At 46.6% G+C, this 16501-nt stretch overlaps 1 protein-coding gene across 1 annotated transcript; it reads left to right on the forward strand.

The window, feature by feature from the left end:
• Positions 1 to 9583: 9583 nt before the first annotated feature.
• Positions 9584 to 11140, forward strand: LOC123071857 (F-box protein At5g49610). Its single transcript, XM_044495431.1, has one exon. The coding sequence runs from the start codon at positions 9786 to 9788 to the stop codon at positions 10905 to 10907; it is 1122 nt and encodes a 373-aa protein (XP_044351366.1). The 5' UTR covers positions 9584 to 9785; the 3' UTR covers positions 10908 to 11140.
• The last annotated feature ends 5361 nt before the right edge of the window (positions 11141 to 16501 follow it).

The following is a 16501-nucleotide window of genomic DNA, read 5'->3' on the forward strand; positions in this document are numbered from 1 at the left end:
CCCAGTGGGTGCACTCAGCGTGCCCCCACCGGTTTGTGAAATCCAGTCGACTGACAGAAAGATTGACATCATAAAGCCTAAGGCCGACTGCCAGCAGTCGACCTTAGCCTTGGGGACTACACCCAGCAGGTGCACTCAGCGTGCCCCCGCTAACACGGAGTTTAATCGACAAACACCCAGTGGGTGACTACTATAAATTCCGGAAAGGAAAAGTTTTTGGCAGCATATCCAACAGAACAAACTGTGGTCGACTGACCTGCACATTGCTTTGAAGGGCAGAACTGGCATCATAAGCTGCCTGGCTCACATCCCGGATGGTCTTCAACTGCTCCATCATGATTCCCGCCTGGCGTATTGCCTCCTTCGCCGCGCCGGCTTGGTCCTCCGGGACATGGTGCGTCGTGAAGAGGGAGGGCTGCTGAGCACTCGTCAATGGATCTGCGAAGGACACCATGTGTCGAGTGGTGTTCTCTTCCTCCGCAATCAGAATCTCAGGCGCCGTCACATCCTGGGGCACCTTACTGGCGGACACTTTCCTGCTCCTCCTGCGCGTCAGTGGTTCTTCATCCTCATCGTCATCAGGGAGATTGATAACAGTGTTGGGTGGAGCTACGAAGAAGAATCAGGATCAGAGATCGCGAATCAGTCGACTAAAAATGACGTTAAGTGCACAGTACCTGGGTTCGAAGTTGCTGCGTCCTCCATCTCGTGGTCGTCAGCCCGTGCTGAGGTTTCAGAAGTAGCAGCACTGCAACTCCAAAAGATCAGTCGACTAAACTTCAGCGTCGACCAGAGACAAAGTTCACGCAAAATAAGAAGACTTAAGCAGCACGATTACCCCTGATATGGTGGGGATAGACACCTTCATCTTCGGCAGGAGCTTGGTCGGCCTTGACGGAGCCGCCCTAGGCTGCTTCGGCGCCTTTTCAGTCGGCGCTGGAGAGGTGGTCCGAGGGCGCTTGGTCGACTGTGCAGCAGTCGCAACCCCCTTGCCACGTTCAGTCGAAGGGTCGTGGACAAGCTTCGACCGCCTTTCCGAGCGCGGTGGCACGACCTCCTCCTCTTCTTCCTCGTCTTCGGCGTCATCTTCATCACCGTCGTCTTCATCACCGTCGTCATCACCATCGTCGTCGTCATCCTCTGCAACATCCGAGTCCCATTCCTCCTCTCCCTGGCTCTCGCCCCCACTCGCCTCACCCTCCTCAGTCGGAGCTTGTGCCCCATTGGGCATCGAGTACAGCTCGGTGAGAGCCTAGCAGATATCAAGACAAGGATCAGTCGACCCGTCGGCAGGATAAACAGAAACGAATGTGACAAGAACACAGTAGAGAGCAGAGCAAGTGTACCTTGTTTGGTTCGCTGTTGTGGTCGAGTGGAGGGATCCTTCTGGCTCCGCGTGGGTTATCCTTATTTCCGGTAACGGCTACCATCCATCTCTCCAGAGTGACATCGTCGACTGCTTCTGGATGGACTCGAGTCTCGTCTTCAGTCCCACGGTACAACCACATGCAGTGACTCCGGAACTGAAGAGGCTGGATGCGACGTCTGAGGAAGACCTCCAGGAGGTCCATGCCCGTCACTCCCTCCCGGACCAACTGCACCACGCGCTCCATCAACATCTTCACGTCAGCTTTCTCCTCCGGAATCAGCTTCAGAGGGGAGGGCTTGTTCACTCGGCCCATGGTAAACGGAGGGAGTCCACTCGACTGCCCTGGCGTCGACTGGACCTGGCAGTAGAACCAAGTCGACTGCCAGCCTCTTACGGACTCGGGAAAGGTCATGGGCGGGAAGGTGCTCTTGTTCCTCACCTGGATGCCCAGACCCCCGCACATTTGGACGACTCGGGTCTTTTCATCGCCTGGGCTCGCCTTCTTCACGGTCTGAGAGCGACACGTGAATATATGCTTGAACAAACCCCAGTGCGGTCGACAGCCCAGGAAACCCTCACACATGGACACGAACGCGGCAAGATAGGCAATAGAGTTTGGGGTAAAGTGGTGGAGCTGCGCTCCGAAGAAATTCAAGAAGCCACGGAAGAAAACACTCGGCGGCAAGGAAAATCCACGATCAACATGGGTGGCCAAGAGCACGCACTCACCCTCTTCTGGCTGAGGCTGCCACTCCTTCCCCGGAAGCCTCACAGCTCCATGAGGGATCAAGCCCTCGTTGGCCATGTCGAGGAGGTCATTCTCGGTGATGGTCGACTGGATCCAGTCTCCTTGGACCCAGCCCTTCGGCAGGCGGGATCTGGACGAGGACCCGCCGCGGCTGGTGGATCTCCCCTTTGCCTTCTCCGACGCCGACGCCTTCTTCGCACGTTCCAGCGCCGCCGTCTTCTCCTTGGTCATGGTTGCCGGTGAGATGCGCGTGGGGAAGTTGTGCGGGGGCGAGAGCGAGCGCGCTGGACGGGGACGAAGGGAGCAGAGAGAGAGAGAGAGAGAATGACTGAGGCACAGTACAGAAATCCTCGCCGGGCGCATTTATAAGGTCCCTTCCGAGTGGATGACAGGTGGGCCCGGTCGATCTAATCATATCAGGAACAGTTGTGCAGACGGGATACGTGGCGAAGAAAGCGGCACGGAGATCGTGGCATCTATGCCCCGTCCCATCCGAACGCCGCGGTCCGCTCCGCTTCGCGCGCGTCCCCAAATTTCGCATCCCGCGGAATCCGCGAACGGCAGATCGGTCTGTCAGACGTGGGGTTTCCCGCGATCCGTTGCTCGGAGACCGTCGAAGCCCGAAAAATCACTCGACGAAAGAAGAGAATGGATCGAGTCGACCGAAGACAAGTTGCTCACTATCGATGAAGAAATTCTTCGGCCCAGAACAACGCACGACCAGTGTGCAAAGGTTAATCGGAAACGACATCAACTCCTTCCTCACTCGAAGCCTCAATCCATTTGGGGGCTAATGATGGGGTCATGTACCTAGGGTAGGGTCATGGACCTGATCTAAGTACCTTACGCAAGGACACCCTTAGAAGAGGTCGCCTTCCAGTCGACCAACGAAGGACTCACTCGACTGACTGAAGGACTCGACCACGAAGACTCACTCGACCACTAGGAGGTCAAGAGGCACTCTGCACTGCAACGGCCTGTAATTAAGTAGGCTTTATGATAGTAAAGACACTTTATGTGGGGCGTTATCAGTAACGCCCCAGACTTAACTCACCTTAAACCCTCTCCTACGTGGGCTGGCTGGGGTCCTGGCGCACTCTATATAAGCCACCCCCCTCCACAGGCAGAAGGGTTCGGCATCTTGTAACTCACATACTCGTAATCCACTCGACCGCCTCCGGGCTCCGAGACGTAGGGCTATTACTTCTTCCGAGAAGGGCCTGAACTCGTACATCCCTTGTGTTTACAACCTCTCCATAGCTAGGACCTTGCCTCTCCATACCTACCCCCCACTCTACTGTCAGGCTTAGAACCACGACAATGACCGAGGAGCAAAACGCAGCCATAGTGCAGGCCCAAGTGGACACCCATTTTGGACCGAAACCGGCACCGCCGCCAAAGGAGAAAGTGCCTGAGAAAACGATTGACCACTTCATTCGTATGGCTAGAGCACCAGCTCCCAAGCCTGTTGACTCAGACTATGAGCGTCAAATCAGGAAGCTACATCAAGCACGGCTACAGAAGGAAGCGAGCTCGAGCTCGAGCCAACAAGCAGCTGGCAAAAAATGCAGGAAAACCGTTCCCCAACTGGGAGAACAGGCGGCGCAAGCGACCCCCCCCCCCGCTTGTTGTGCCAACAACACATGAGAGGAGTGCGCGCGCCAAATATTATTATGGCAAACCGTTAGCGTTCCCCACAGGGCGATGTGGTAATAACGGAGGAGCATATAATGCAGGCTGAAATGCTCAAGATCTCTGTTGGACAACTCCTTGAAATCGAGCCCATGTCTCTGCTTAGAGAATCAGAAATAAAATAGAAATATGTCCGGGGCCAACCTTTGGTCCATCCAGACAAGGTCGAGGACCTCCCAACAAGAATGTATGAATTGCATCAATGGTACATGAACATTACCAAGATTTCCAATCGAGAGTCCCTCATGGTGAATGTCAAGCATGAGCATTATTACCATGAGAAAGCTCTGGCCCTTGAGTATTTAGAACTATTTTAGTTATACAATCAAGACGCACTCGACAAGTCTATCGTCAGTTGCTATTGTCTGTAAGTGATTTCTTTCTGTAATTTAAGTCTCAAGCTAGTTATGTAGTGATAATTTTGATCAATCATTACATGCAATTATCCTCACCATATATTCTTTTCTGTGGTATTATATGCAGGATGAAGATGTATGAAATGAAAAAATCTGGACGCTATGGCATTGGGTTCATTGACCCAAATACCATTAATGAGGACATATGGAAGCTTCCATTTTATCAAGCAGGTGTAGAGGAAAGCATGCTAGAGTTCTTGAAGCGTCTCAATACCAATGAAGATATACTACTTCCTTACAACTTCCCGTGAGTCACACTGTCTTGTACTACAAATTCTATTTTTGCTTACTAGCTAGCTAGATGTTAATAATTAAGTGTATACGGTTTACGGTAGTTGATTAATTTTATGCACATGCCTGCTTAATTAAGACATGCAAACGTGTGCGCATGCAGTTGGCACTGGGTCTTGTTAGACATTAAAGTTGAGGAAGGAAAAGTTGAATTACTGGACTCACTAACTAAAGAAGATAAAGACTTCACCATCATGAAGGGGATAGTCAACAGGTAATTTCAATCATTATTAACTATATCTCGGCCTATTATTAGTTCGTCATTTCCTGATATGAACTATTTAATAACCCCTTTATTAATTTTCTTTGCCAGCGGGCAGGGTATGGGCAAAGTTCATCAAGGTGACTCCAGGCAACTGGGCAAAAAAGTTGTTTTGGCATCGACCAAAGGTAAGTAATTAAGTAGTACTAGCTAGCTACCATCTCTTTAATTCTTGTCTCAATATCATTAATTAATTATCATGCTTGATTAATCATTATCTGATTCAATTCCATTCTCGTAAAGGCCCTGAAGTAGGCGTCGGGGAATAATCTGTGTGCATTCTACGTTTGCGAGAACATTCGCATGATGGCGTCCGAAAGGAGCAGATCTGATAGACAGGACTGGGTACGTTTGTCAGAACACTATTCACACTATTATCGATATCTAGTCACACAACTAAACATATGCATATTGATCTCCTTCTTAACAGTTCAGAGAGGTGCGGGATAAGCTTCTACCATCGGACCACATACTAGCACTTCAAGAGGAAATAGCCGGATTTTTGCTCGACCGGGTCATAGATCCCAAAGGAGAATACTATTACCCGCTACCGCCCCCATGAACCACTTGTCATCGTGCTCCGGAGGCACCAAGGCAACATATGTAGGAGAAATTGTATATGTATATACATGTGTATGTGTGAATAATTAATGGTGTTGGTTGTGAGACATTCCATGATATATATATATATATATATGGTTCTACGTACGAGAAAATCTATTTATATATATGCATAACGTGTACAATTTGTAATATCGTGAAATACCAGTAAACAAAAAGAAATTGAATGGGAAATAAAACCAACCCCCCCCCCCAACATTTGGTACCGGTTGGTGTTACCAACTGGTACTAATGTCCTACGCGCACACGGGTCTGGCTCGTGCCACATGGTGTCACTTTAGCGCCGGTTCGTGACGAACCGGTACTAGGGGGGGGGGGCTTTAGTCCCCACTCTTTAGTGCGGGTTGGCAAACCGGCACTAAAGGTCGTTACGAACCGGCACTAAAGGCCGGTTCTGCACTAGTGTTTGTTGGAGATATGCCCTAAAGGCAATCATGTATGATGCTATTTTCTATGTGTTTATGAATAAAGATAGTCCTTGGACATTATCAATGATGTGTATGCAAGTACGCGACTTGTTTGTGGGACTATGCATTGTATGATGACTGTCCTAAAAGGTCCCTAGTCGAAAGGGCTGTGTGGACGCGCAACCGACTAGACTAGCATATGACACGGTCGATGGCTTGGTCTCACTAGCCATGGAGCATTGGATGCTAACCGGATAATATGGACTTGGAAAGGTCTGGTCGGATTCGACGTAGTCGGATCCGAGTCGAGATAAGGTCCAAGTCGGACAGACCCAACTATGAGACGCAGCGATATGTCATCTGTGAGTCTCTAGTACAACATACGTTCTATGTCCTAAGACCTGAGCTGACGCATGTACTCGGGATGGTGACAGACTTGCTTTGGGCCGACCAAACGCTACTCCGTGACTGGGTAGTTACAAAGGTAGGTTTCGGGTATGTCCAGTCCCATGCTGCGAGACGTGGTTGAGCAAGATGGGATTTGCCCCTCCGATCAGGAGAGATATACTCTGGGCCCCTCGTGTGATCCGACTAAGAGAAGCATGTCCATGCGACAAGGATTATGAGATAATCTGGATTGTGGTCGGTATCACTGGAACGAGAAAGAGGTCGGACTAGTACAAGGATGACAGTCTCACCTTGAGCCCGACAACATATATCGTGTGGCAAAGGAAACAGAAGTGTGACACGTTGTACAGGTTCGCCTAACCAGCTTCATAGTCTGCTTGGTGGTCGGCACGCCTTGCTAGAGGCCGCTACCAACCGTGCAGGTCAGAGGTGATCCGAACTGCGACCAAGCTGACTTGAACCTAAGGGGTCGCGCGCTTAAGGGAAGGAACCTACGAGATCGGTTCGTAGGACACTGGTCGGATGTGATCCGAACTGGACTAGGAACGTGACCGAATAGACTTTGGGCTTTAGGGTCCGTGCGAGGCCCAAGTGTTGAGCCTGCGACGGACGCCTATTTAAAGTAGAGGTGCGGCACACTCATGCGGTTGATCGCTTCGGCGCTGCGACTAGGGTTTGCATGTGTTGCGAATAGCCACCCCCACTCATCGCCGACTGTGTGATCGGACCTAGCAGTCCGTCACATGGTGTTCCTCTTGCACGCGCGGATATCGTTAGAGGCGGTGCACTTGCGCCACTCCGGCGAACTTGTTCGTGGGATCGGACGACCGGCTGTTCGAGGGAGATCGGACGAGGAGGAGACGATCCACGCGGACGCGCTGCCTCAACTCTACTTCCGCTGCACGGCACTGCGCGTCTAGTGGTAACGAACTGTGATCCATCTCCCGTAGCATGTTCTTGGTTGTTCTGCGCGTAGGAAATTTTAATTTGCAGTTGATGCACCCTACCGTAGATCTCAACACAGTTCAATGTATGCCACAAGTTTTGGCGCTAAAGTGATTTTTTATACCAAGTCCTATGGTGTAATTGACTCTTTAATTTATACTCCCTTCATTCCACAATGTAGTGCGCCCATGCTTTTCGAGATTCAAATGTGACTGTAAATTTAACCAACGAGATCGATTGCGACGGGAGCAAAAATTAAACCATTAAATATGTATTTTTGACATAATTCAGTGCTATAATTTTTGTTGCCGTTGTAGTCGGTCTTGTTGATTAAATTTATGGTCAAGATTGAATCTCAAAAAGCATGAGCACACTACATTATGGAATGGAGGGAGTAACCAGTAGTGCTCCAAGGTCTGCCAAAAGTCAGGTGCAACTTGCAAGTCAGTAAAGAGAATATCCGCCTCTTTTCATTGTCAGGCGCTCTCCTTACACGGGACAGACACAATATCTTTTTGGATTTTCGTCTCCCCTCTTCTCTGGGTGATTCTTATCTTTGCTCTGCCTCTACCGGATACAACATCAGGAAACAAGAATAATCACCCATTCCTTAAACACATAGCCTCGCTGTCAACTAAGGTAGATATGTGCCATTTCCATACACATATTAATCAGCTATATATAAGATTATAAGTGTTAGAAGTCAATTACATCTCTTATGGTCGAAATGTAATGTCCTAGTGTGGCGGTAAAAAGTACGTTACGACAGCTGAAAGTGCATGTAAAATCAAGGATCATGCCCCCCCCCCCCCCCCCCCACACACACAAAATTGCTTTCAGGGTTTTAAAATTTGAACAGTAGACTGAAGGCATACCGACTTGCGGGTCCGATAGTCACCATACCGACGAGATGCCTCAGCGGCAATACTACAACAGTAAGCTGGGTTGGCAAGTAGAATTCAGTAGAGTTGGCGACCGCTCATATGTGTTTTTGGGGTCTTTTCAAAAGAACAATAGTGTGTGATTGGAGTTCTTGTTTTATTTGCTAGAATGATTTGGATGTTGCATGTTGATTGTTGTAACTCACTATTTTGTCAGAATAACCGTGTATCTGGGCTCGTGATTCTGACAGCAAAAATATGTTGTCTGACAAAAGGCAAAAGTGCAGAAAGTTGTATGGAATGTTTGATTGTGCTTGGTCCGACAAAAACATCCTTGATTCCTCGTGGAAATTAAAGAGGAACAACGTTGATCGATAATCCCATGAAAGATTTGATCGAATACTTTCTTTTTTAGATTTTGGGAAACAAAAGGCTAAGCTAGCCCTGCAAGACAAATCTCGTGGATGGTGCTCCCCTTCTCATCGCACCATCTCCGCAGCATTCTCTGTGAGGGGAAAATATCCAGTGATACCAGTCCTCATATGCTCCCATGATACCAACTTAAAAATTTCAAATTTAAACATTTCAAAAAAAATGAAAATAAATCGTGGAAGTTCACAACACATATGTCGACAACCCCTAAAAAATTCAGATCAAAATTCGAAATACACATGGAGAAACAAAAATGACAGATTCAGACATGAATAGTGTCATTTTCACGCAGGATTAATCATCAAAGAAAAAACTGGCACCGACTGGGGCGAGAAGAATGCGAAAGGAATTGAGCAGAACAAGAAGCAAACAAAAGGAAAAATATGTATGAACAATACCTGGAGTGAGCCATAGCGTTAACCGGGGAGACTCCATCTCCATGGTGGTTGTGCAGCCCTCGTCCTCCGCCTTGTGGTAAATCCTACACTGTCTCAGGGAGCACCAACACCACATCCCATCATGTTGCTCCGTCCTCTTTCGATCTCCCAAATTCCAGCCTTCCTCTCTGGCTATGTCCTTGGCTATCGGATGCTCCTCCATCAGCCTTCCTCATCACTCGCCACTTCTGTGAGTGTAGATGGCTTTTAAACAACTTCGAGGAGGAGAAGCCAAATGGTGACATGTGAGGCTAGTCCTTAGTTCATTTTGGGCCATTGCAGCGGCAATGGCTTCAATTTGATTCGGCGCACTACGTGATTGGCCCCGATCTATCCTGCCTCGGTGTTTTTCTTTTCTTTTTGCGAGCAACGCGGCTCGGTGTGTTGTGCACCAACAGATCGTTGCCATACTTTCGTGTGTTCTGTGTTAAGATCATTTCTTGGAGAATATGGCATCTCTAACCAGCGCTGCTTCGGGCCAACTTGGTTGTTGTTGGACCTCTTCCAATTATGTTTCAAGTTGGCTGAAGGAAAATATAGTGACCCATGCTTAGTATACATTCAGAAAACAGCATAACAGTTCTCAGCTCCAGCACAAAATCAATAGGACTTCCAGATCTTTTTTTTACGCAAACTTCCAGATCCAGTGAAACATCAAATAATCAGTACGCGGCCAAAATACAAACATGAAAGGAAAGCTCTATCAAAAGAGTCAAGCCCAGCCCGTTTAAGCGCTAGTATATTTTCCATCTCAACGAGATGGGCTAAGCCCAGTGCAAACGCATTTCCGTTGTTTCTAGGTCTTCCACCTCCTCTCTCCGCCGCCGTCACCCACTCCACTGCTCCGGCGAGGAACCGCTCGCCCAGCCGGCGACCATGGCGGAGGCCGCGAGCGCAGAAGAGGCCGCGCCTCTCCACCCCGGCCTCCCGGATGAGATCTTCATCTGGGAAGTCCTCGTCCGCCTGCCCCCCAAAGCCCTCCTCCGCTGCCGCACAGTCTGCCGCGCCTGGCGCCGCGCCACCTCCGCCCGCGACTTCCTCCTCGCCCACCACGCCCTCCAGCCCGCCCTTCCCCTCCTGTACGTCCACAACTATGTCGGCGACAACATCGAGTCCCTAGACATCGTCCCCTTCGACCGCCGGGCAGGGGTCGCGGCCGACGACCAGCTCCGGCCAGTCGCGCGACTCGGCCAGGGCCCCTTCCGTGCGATCGCCTCCTGCGACGGCCTCCTCGTCTTCTCCAACGACTGCCGCTTCTCCCTCTGCAACCCGGCGACTCGTCAGTATGCTCGCCTCCCGGTGCCTCCTGGCTTCGTGCCCCTGGGGATGTACTCGCACAGCCCAACCGGCAAGTACCGGCTATTGCTGTACAAGCTCTCCACTGGACCGGCGCCTGACGCTCAAGGTGGCTCCTACGTGTTGGTATTAGGCTCCGGCCAGCCGCCACGGTGCATAGGGTGCCCTGATGCTAGGGAACTGGTATTCAGCCCATCCGTCCTGTTCCGTGGTGGCCTGCATTGGCACAGAGAGCAGAATGAGAGGATAGTGGTATTCGACACCACCACTGAGTTGTTTCGGCACATGTGCGTTCCGGTTGTTTCTCGCTGCACTAACCTGTTTGAGATGGATGGAATGCTCGGCGTGTCCAGCTTTAATTATGCAGCGGCAACCATTGATATATGGATGGCGCAGGACTATGAGAGCGAGGTCTGGTCTAACAAACACCACGTTGAGTTGCCGGTTGCAGAGCTCACCATGCGCTTTGGAAGGTTTAACAGACATGGGTTTGGGGTAGTCGCTTCTTCGGATGGTCATTTGCTCATGCTGCTCAAATTTAGCGACTGGCTACTTCAGGTTGATATGGATGGCAAGTTGGTCGCTAGTTTCCATTGCAAAGACCTTGCTTATACTCGATTTTGGCTCAAACAAACTTTAGTTTCGCATACCTTCTTTCCGACACTAGAGCATTATGTTGTGAACGCTTCGCCTTTTATATGATCTAATAGCTTTGAGTGATGCGGTGCTTCTGAACGGCCTAAACTGTCAGCGTGATCTGCAATATCAAGTTTGACCCGCAGGCTTCTCTGTTGATGTATATCAAGTTGTGATCAAGAAGCTCTTGCTGTCATGTGGTTGTATGGAATTTATGCTTGTTTGATACCAAAACTACCAAGTCATTTTGTTGTGCGTTTGAAATATATGCTAGCTACTCATGTCTCTATTTTCTTGAACTGGAGAATTATTTTGCAATCTATCTGCCTCATATGTCTATTTCTTGAACTGAAAATTTGACCTTGTCTTTTTTATATATGTCCCGTTTTTATTCTGAGAGATTATCTGGTGCTCTTCTCAATATGCTGAATACTCATTATTTAGCAATCCACATGTGTTTCCTGTTTGTGAGTTCTGTTTTACCTGACAATAAATGTGGCCGATTATCCTCTCAATTTGGTCACTTGCTAGTTTCGCCTGATTGTTAGTAGTGCTTGGAGCACAACCTGTTACATTGGATGAAACACTTTATCTGCCATACGAAGTTTATCTTAAGTGTTAGCCATGCTGTGGTTGATTTGGATTATATCCATTTCATGTACAGAAGATTAAACATTCTACATTAAACGTGTTCCTGTTGCCTCATGGGTAGATAGCAAGTTTATTATTTGTACTAAATTCTGTATGCATCAATATATGAGCCTTTCTCCAATAGCAGCCTGGCATGGCTATGTGGTACCACTTGGTTAAGTCCTGCAGTAACATACACATGCTCAGGTTTTTTCATTTGATCTGATAGTTCAATCCCTCTTCTTGTCTTTTTACAGCTACATCAGGATCACTATTCCCAGATTTGCCTCCAGTTTTTGCTTTCTTCTGGATTGTATCATGTGCAAGAAATTTTGGTGCCTATTTTCTTGTACTGAAGAATTATTTTGCAACCTACCTGCCTCGTATGTCTATTTATTTAACTGAAAATTTGACTTTGCCTTTTATCCTATATCGTGTTTTTATTCTGAGAGATTATCTAATGCTCTTCTCAATATGCTGAATACTCATTATTTAGCAATCTACATGGGTTTCCTGTTTTTGATTTTTGTTCTAACTGACGATAAATGCGGCAGATTATCATTTCAATTCGGTCAATTGCTAGTTTCTTTCACCTGATTGTTAGAAGTGCTTGGAGCAGAACCCGTTACGTTGGATGGAATGATTGCATTATAGTCAAACTTTATGTAAAATGTTCTGTTGCAACTCATTCCATCCTAGTTCGGTACTTAAATAATCTGTCGTGGTTCCGTCTTTCTATTGCATTGTTTGGAATTGTGTCTCACAATAGCTGCTAAACATTTTATGGAATCAATGCTTCATGTGATGTTCGGTCTTGGCATAAGCTGAAGAAATAATACTTGCACTGGCTGGCAGAAGAAATGTGTGCCATGGTCAGGCTCTGGTCCCAAATTCTGTTTGTGTTAAGACAATGTAAGTATCAGCCATGCTCATCTTTCTGTCTGAGTGACAAGATGCCATCTCGAGTATCATTGGTCGAAAGCAGATTATCTCAAGAAGGACTGCAGCACGTTTTGTGTGGTAATACAATCATAAAAATGAGTTAGAAAATCACTGATCATTTGTTTTTTCCGAGAAAATGCAAAGACTTCCATTTCATTGCATAGCAAGAGGGGTTAATAGTACACGCCTAGGGGAGGGTTACAGGGCCAAAACAAAATGGATCAGTGGATGTCCCAGGTCATCGGTAGAACTAAGCCAAGGCCTGTGGCGCCTGCCCTGACCTAAAGGGTAGCTTCCTCTCTAATTCTAGCCGTGAGCTGGGTGATGGAGGGCTGTGCGTCGTCAAACACGCAGGCATTCCTCTGCTTCCAGATCATCCAGGCCGTGAAGTGTGTCGCTGAGGCCAGCCCCTTCCTATGATCATTTGTGTAGTTTGATAATTTTACCATGAAAATTCCAATTGTACCTTCCTATCTGTATGTCATTACATAGTCTTCCTTGAAATGTTTTTTTACGGGAAGGCCTACTGGCTAGCTTTATTAAACTCAAATAATGCTTACATCATCCGCTAAGAATTTAACTAGGAAATCAGGGGGTCATCCACCCAAACCGAAGGGGAATTAACACGACCCCATCTAGCCAACTCATGAGCAACTACATTCGACTCCCTATTACAATGCTCAATAGACACCTTCCTGAAATCTTTCAAAGTATTTCTGCAATCTTCAAGTACAGGAGCTGCCACCATAGACACCTTCCCGAAATCTTTCAAAGTATTTCTGCAATCTTCAAGTACAGGAGCTGCCACCATAGCGTGTCCTTCATTAAGCTTCAGAGCTTCTACCACGATCAAATTGTCCATCCTCACCATGATATTAGAACAACCAGTGGTCAAGCACAATTTTAAACCCTCAAAGAGTGCTACTGCCTCTGTGGTTACCACATCCGCAACATGTTCAAGCTTTGCCGTGCCCGCAGAAATAAAGCTCCCTTGGTTATCACAAATGATCATACCGCAAGATCCAGAGAACTCACCAGCAGTGAAGGATGCATCGATGTTCAGTACTTGGTTGAACGTGGTTGAGTTTTCTGCTCCAAAGCTGTTGTAATTCCACTGCCTTTTTGGTGATTTGGCTTACAAACTCGTCAAATTTCAAGGCTTGCGAACCACAATTGACCTGATCACTTACTGGAAGGTATGACTAAGGTCATTGTAATAGTATGCATTCTTATTTATTTAAGAAGAAAAAGTCAAGCCTGATGTTCTTTCTCATGAGAAGTAAGAAGCACTTCTAGAGGAACGCTTTATCTGCCATACTTAGGTTTATCTGAAGTGTTAGCCATGCTGGGGTTGATTTGAATTATATCCATTTCTTGTACAGAGGATTAAACATGTTCTACATAAAACGTGTTCCTGTTCCTGAACAAAAATTACCAAGTCAATTGGGTATGCATTTGAAAGATGTGCGACTAGTCGGCCTCTTGTCTCTATTTTCTGAACTGGAGAATTATTTTGCAATATACCTGCCTCATGTGCCTATTTCTTGAACTGAAAATTTGCCTTTGCCTTTTTATCTAGTGCTCTTCTCAATGTTGAATACTCATTATTTAGCAATCTATCTGTTTCCTGTTTCCGAACTATTCTCCATGCCACTTGGCCATTATTATCTGCTTATATTTAATGTAAATTGCTAAGGTACCTTTAAGAAGCACTTCTTGACGAACACTTTATATGCCATACTGAGGTTTATCTGAAGTAATAGCCATGCTGAGGTTGATTTGAATTATATCCATTTCTTGTACAGAAGGTTTAACATTCTTCATAAAACGTGTTCTTGTTGCCTCATGGGTAGCTAACAAGTTTATGTATGCATCAATATATGAGCCTTTCTTCAATGCCAGAGTCTGGCATGGCTATGTGGCACCACTTGGTTAATCATGCAGTAACATACACGCATGCTCAGATTTTTTTTTCATTTCATCTGGTAGTTCAATCCCACTTGTTGTCTTTTACAGCTACATCAGGATCACTTCGTCCCATTTTTTGCATTCTTCCGCATTTTTTTGCGAGACCATCATTCTTCCAATTTGAGAGTTGCCTGCTTTGCAGCGGAGATGAGACCTGGTGCCATATGTTCTTTTGATTCTGATGTTATCAGACTAGTTTGGCAAGATTTGGCTGGCATGGTCTCTGGCCCTGATTTCACCACTTATGATTTGGATCACTAATAAGAAAAATGTTGCTGTGAATATGATTACATCTGCTGGTCCACCTGGAAGATGAGAAATGATAAGTACTGTATAATCTTTGCTCGCATCACATGGACTGGTTTAGCAGGTACTCTCGCAGAGGCCGCTATGTTTGGTAAAACGTTGGCGACCGTCTTTCCTGAAGAATGACTGGGTGCTCCTAGACAGGTGTTTGCTGCTCATGGAAGGCAAGGCTCTAGCAACTCGCCAACTCAGCTTAAACTGAAGAAACATTGGTCTTAACTGCCGTGACACTGATTTCATTTCGTTTGAAATGGAGCTGGGCAAATAGCCTTTTGACCTGAAAAAATCTCGATTATTTCCGGGAAGACTTATCAGATGTCTTAGATTATATCAATAAATTCAAGATCTTTAAGACCGAGCTGTGAAAATATATGTATCAAGCTGCTATTTCCATCTGAAAAAATTTATCAGGCCATACTATGTGTTGTGATCTAAACTATCTTATATTAGCTTACAGAGCTAGTACTTGTTATAAATTTATAATGGAGGCAAACTAAACCCAGTTGTTACTGCAGTTGCAGTCAATCGCTGGGCTACTCAAAATTAGGCTACTGATCAGCAACAACTTATCTACTGCATGACCCTTTCGGACTGCCTGGTTACATTTGACCCCATCTATATGCAGTCTACAAGTTCAACCTCTAGTGTACCAATACATTCCAGTGGGTCTGCGACATGAAACTGGACTGAAAGGTCTCGTTTGTCGTCTTGAACTTAATTTTGTGCCCTTCTAGAAGTGAGTTTAGGTATAAAATGAATCAAACATTCCCTTGCCGTAAAATTTTCTGCAACTCGTTTTGATTGAGAATCATGGTGCTTCTCATAATCGTGGAGAGAGGACCGCGGCTGAAACCCTAGCCGTGGCCCCATCTACTCCCCTCTTGCCGCCAGGACATGAGGTTGACTCAAATTATCCATTTCTTGCACAGAAGATTAATCATTCTACATAAAATGTGTTCCTATTGCCTCATGGGTAGCTAGCAAGTTTATTATTTGTAATAAATTCTGTATGCATCAATATATGAGCCTTTCTTCAATACCAGAGTCCGGCATGGCTATGTGGTACCACTTGGTTAGCCCTGCAGTAACATATACATGCTCAGGTTTTTTCATTTGATCTGATAGTTCAATCCTTGTCTTTTTACAGCTACATCAGGATCACTTTCCCAGTTTTGCTTCCAGTTTTTGCATTCTTCTGCATTGGATCATGCGCTAGCTTCCATTGTGAGTAGTACAAATCTTTGAGAAGTCAAACCTTCTCCCTGGCAGTTTCATGTGCCTCCTAGGGTATAATTATTTTTATGCTTGTCATCCCATAATAAACTTCTAGCTAGGGATAACTTGGCTAAAAGACAAGAGTTGCCTGGTTTGCAGGGAAGCTGAAGCCTAACATATGTTCTTTGATTGTGATGTTATCAAGTTAGTTTGGCAAGATTTGGCTGACATTATCCTGATTGCGCCTATTATGAATCTGCTGCTAGAATTTGGATCAGTAGTAAGAAAAATGCTGCTGTGAATATGATTACATATGCTTTGGTCCACCTGGAAGATGAGAAATGATATAATCTTTGCTTGCATCGGGTGCACTGGTTTATCAAGTACTCTGGTGGAGGCTGGTACTTTGCTAAAATGTTGCAATCATTGTGCCCGAAGAAAGACATGTGTTTGCTGCTCCAGGAAGGCAAAGCTTTGGCGACTCCCCAGCTCGGCTTAAACTGTAGAACGGCGTCCTTGATGGCCCCGGGGACACAAGAAATTAGAGAGCCGCGACCGTTGCTGCAGTTTCTATCCTGGTGTGTTTTCAGTTTTGCTGA

Source organism: Triticum aestivum, chromosome 3B (genome assembly GCF_018294505.1).
Source record: "Triticum aestivum cultivar Chinese Spring chromosome 3B, IWGSC CS RefSeq v2.1, whole genome shotgun sequence".
NCBI lineage: Eukaryota > Viridiplantae > Streptophyta > Magnoliopsida > Poales > Poaceae > Triticum > Triticum aestivum.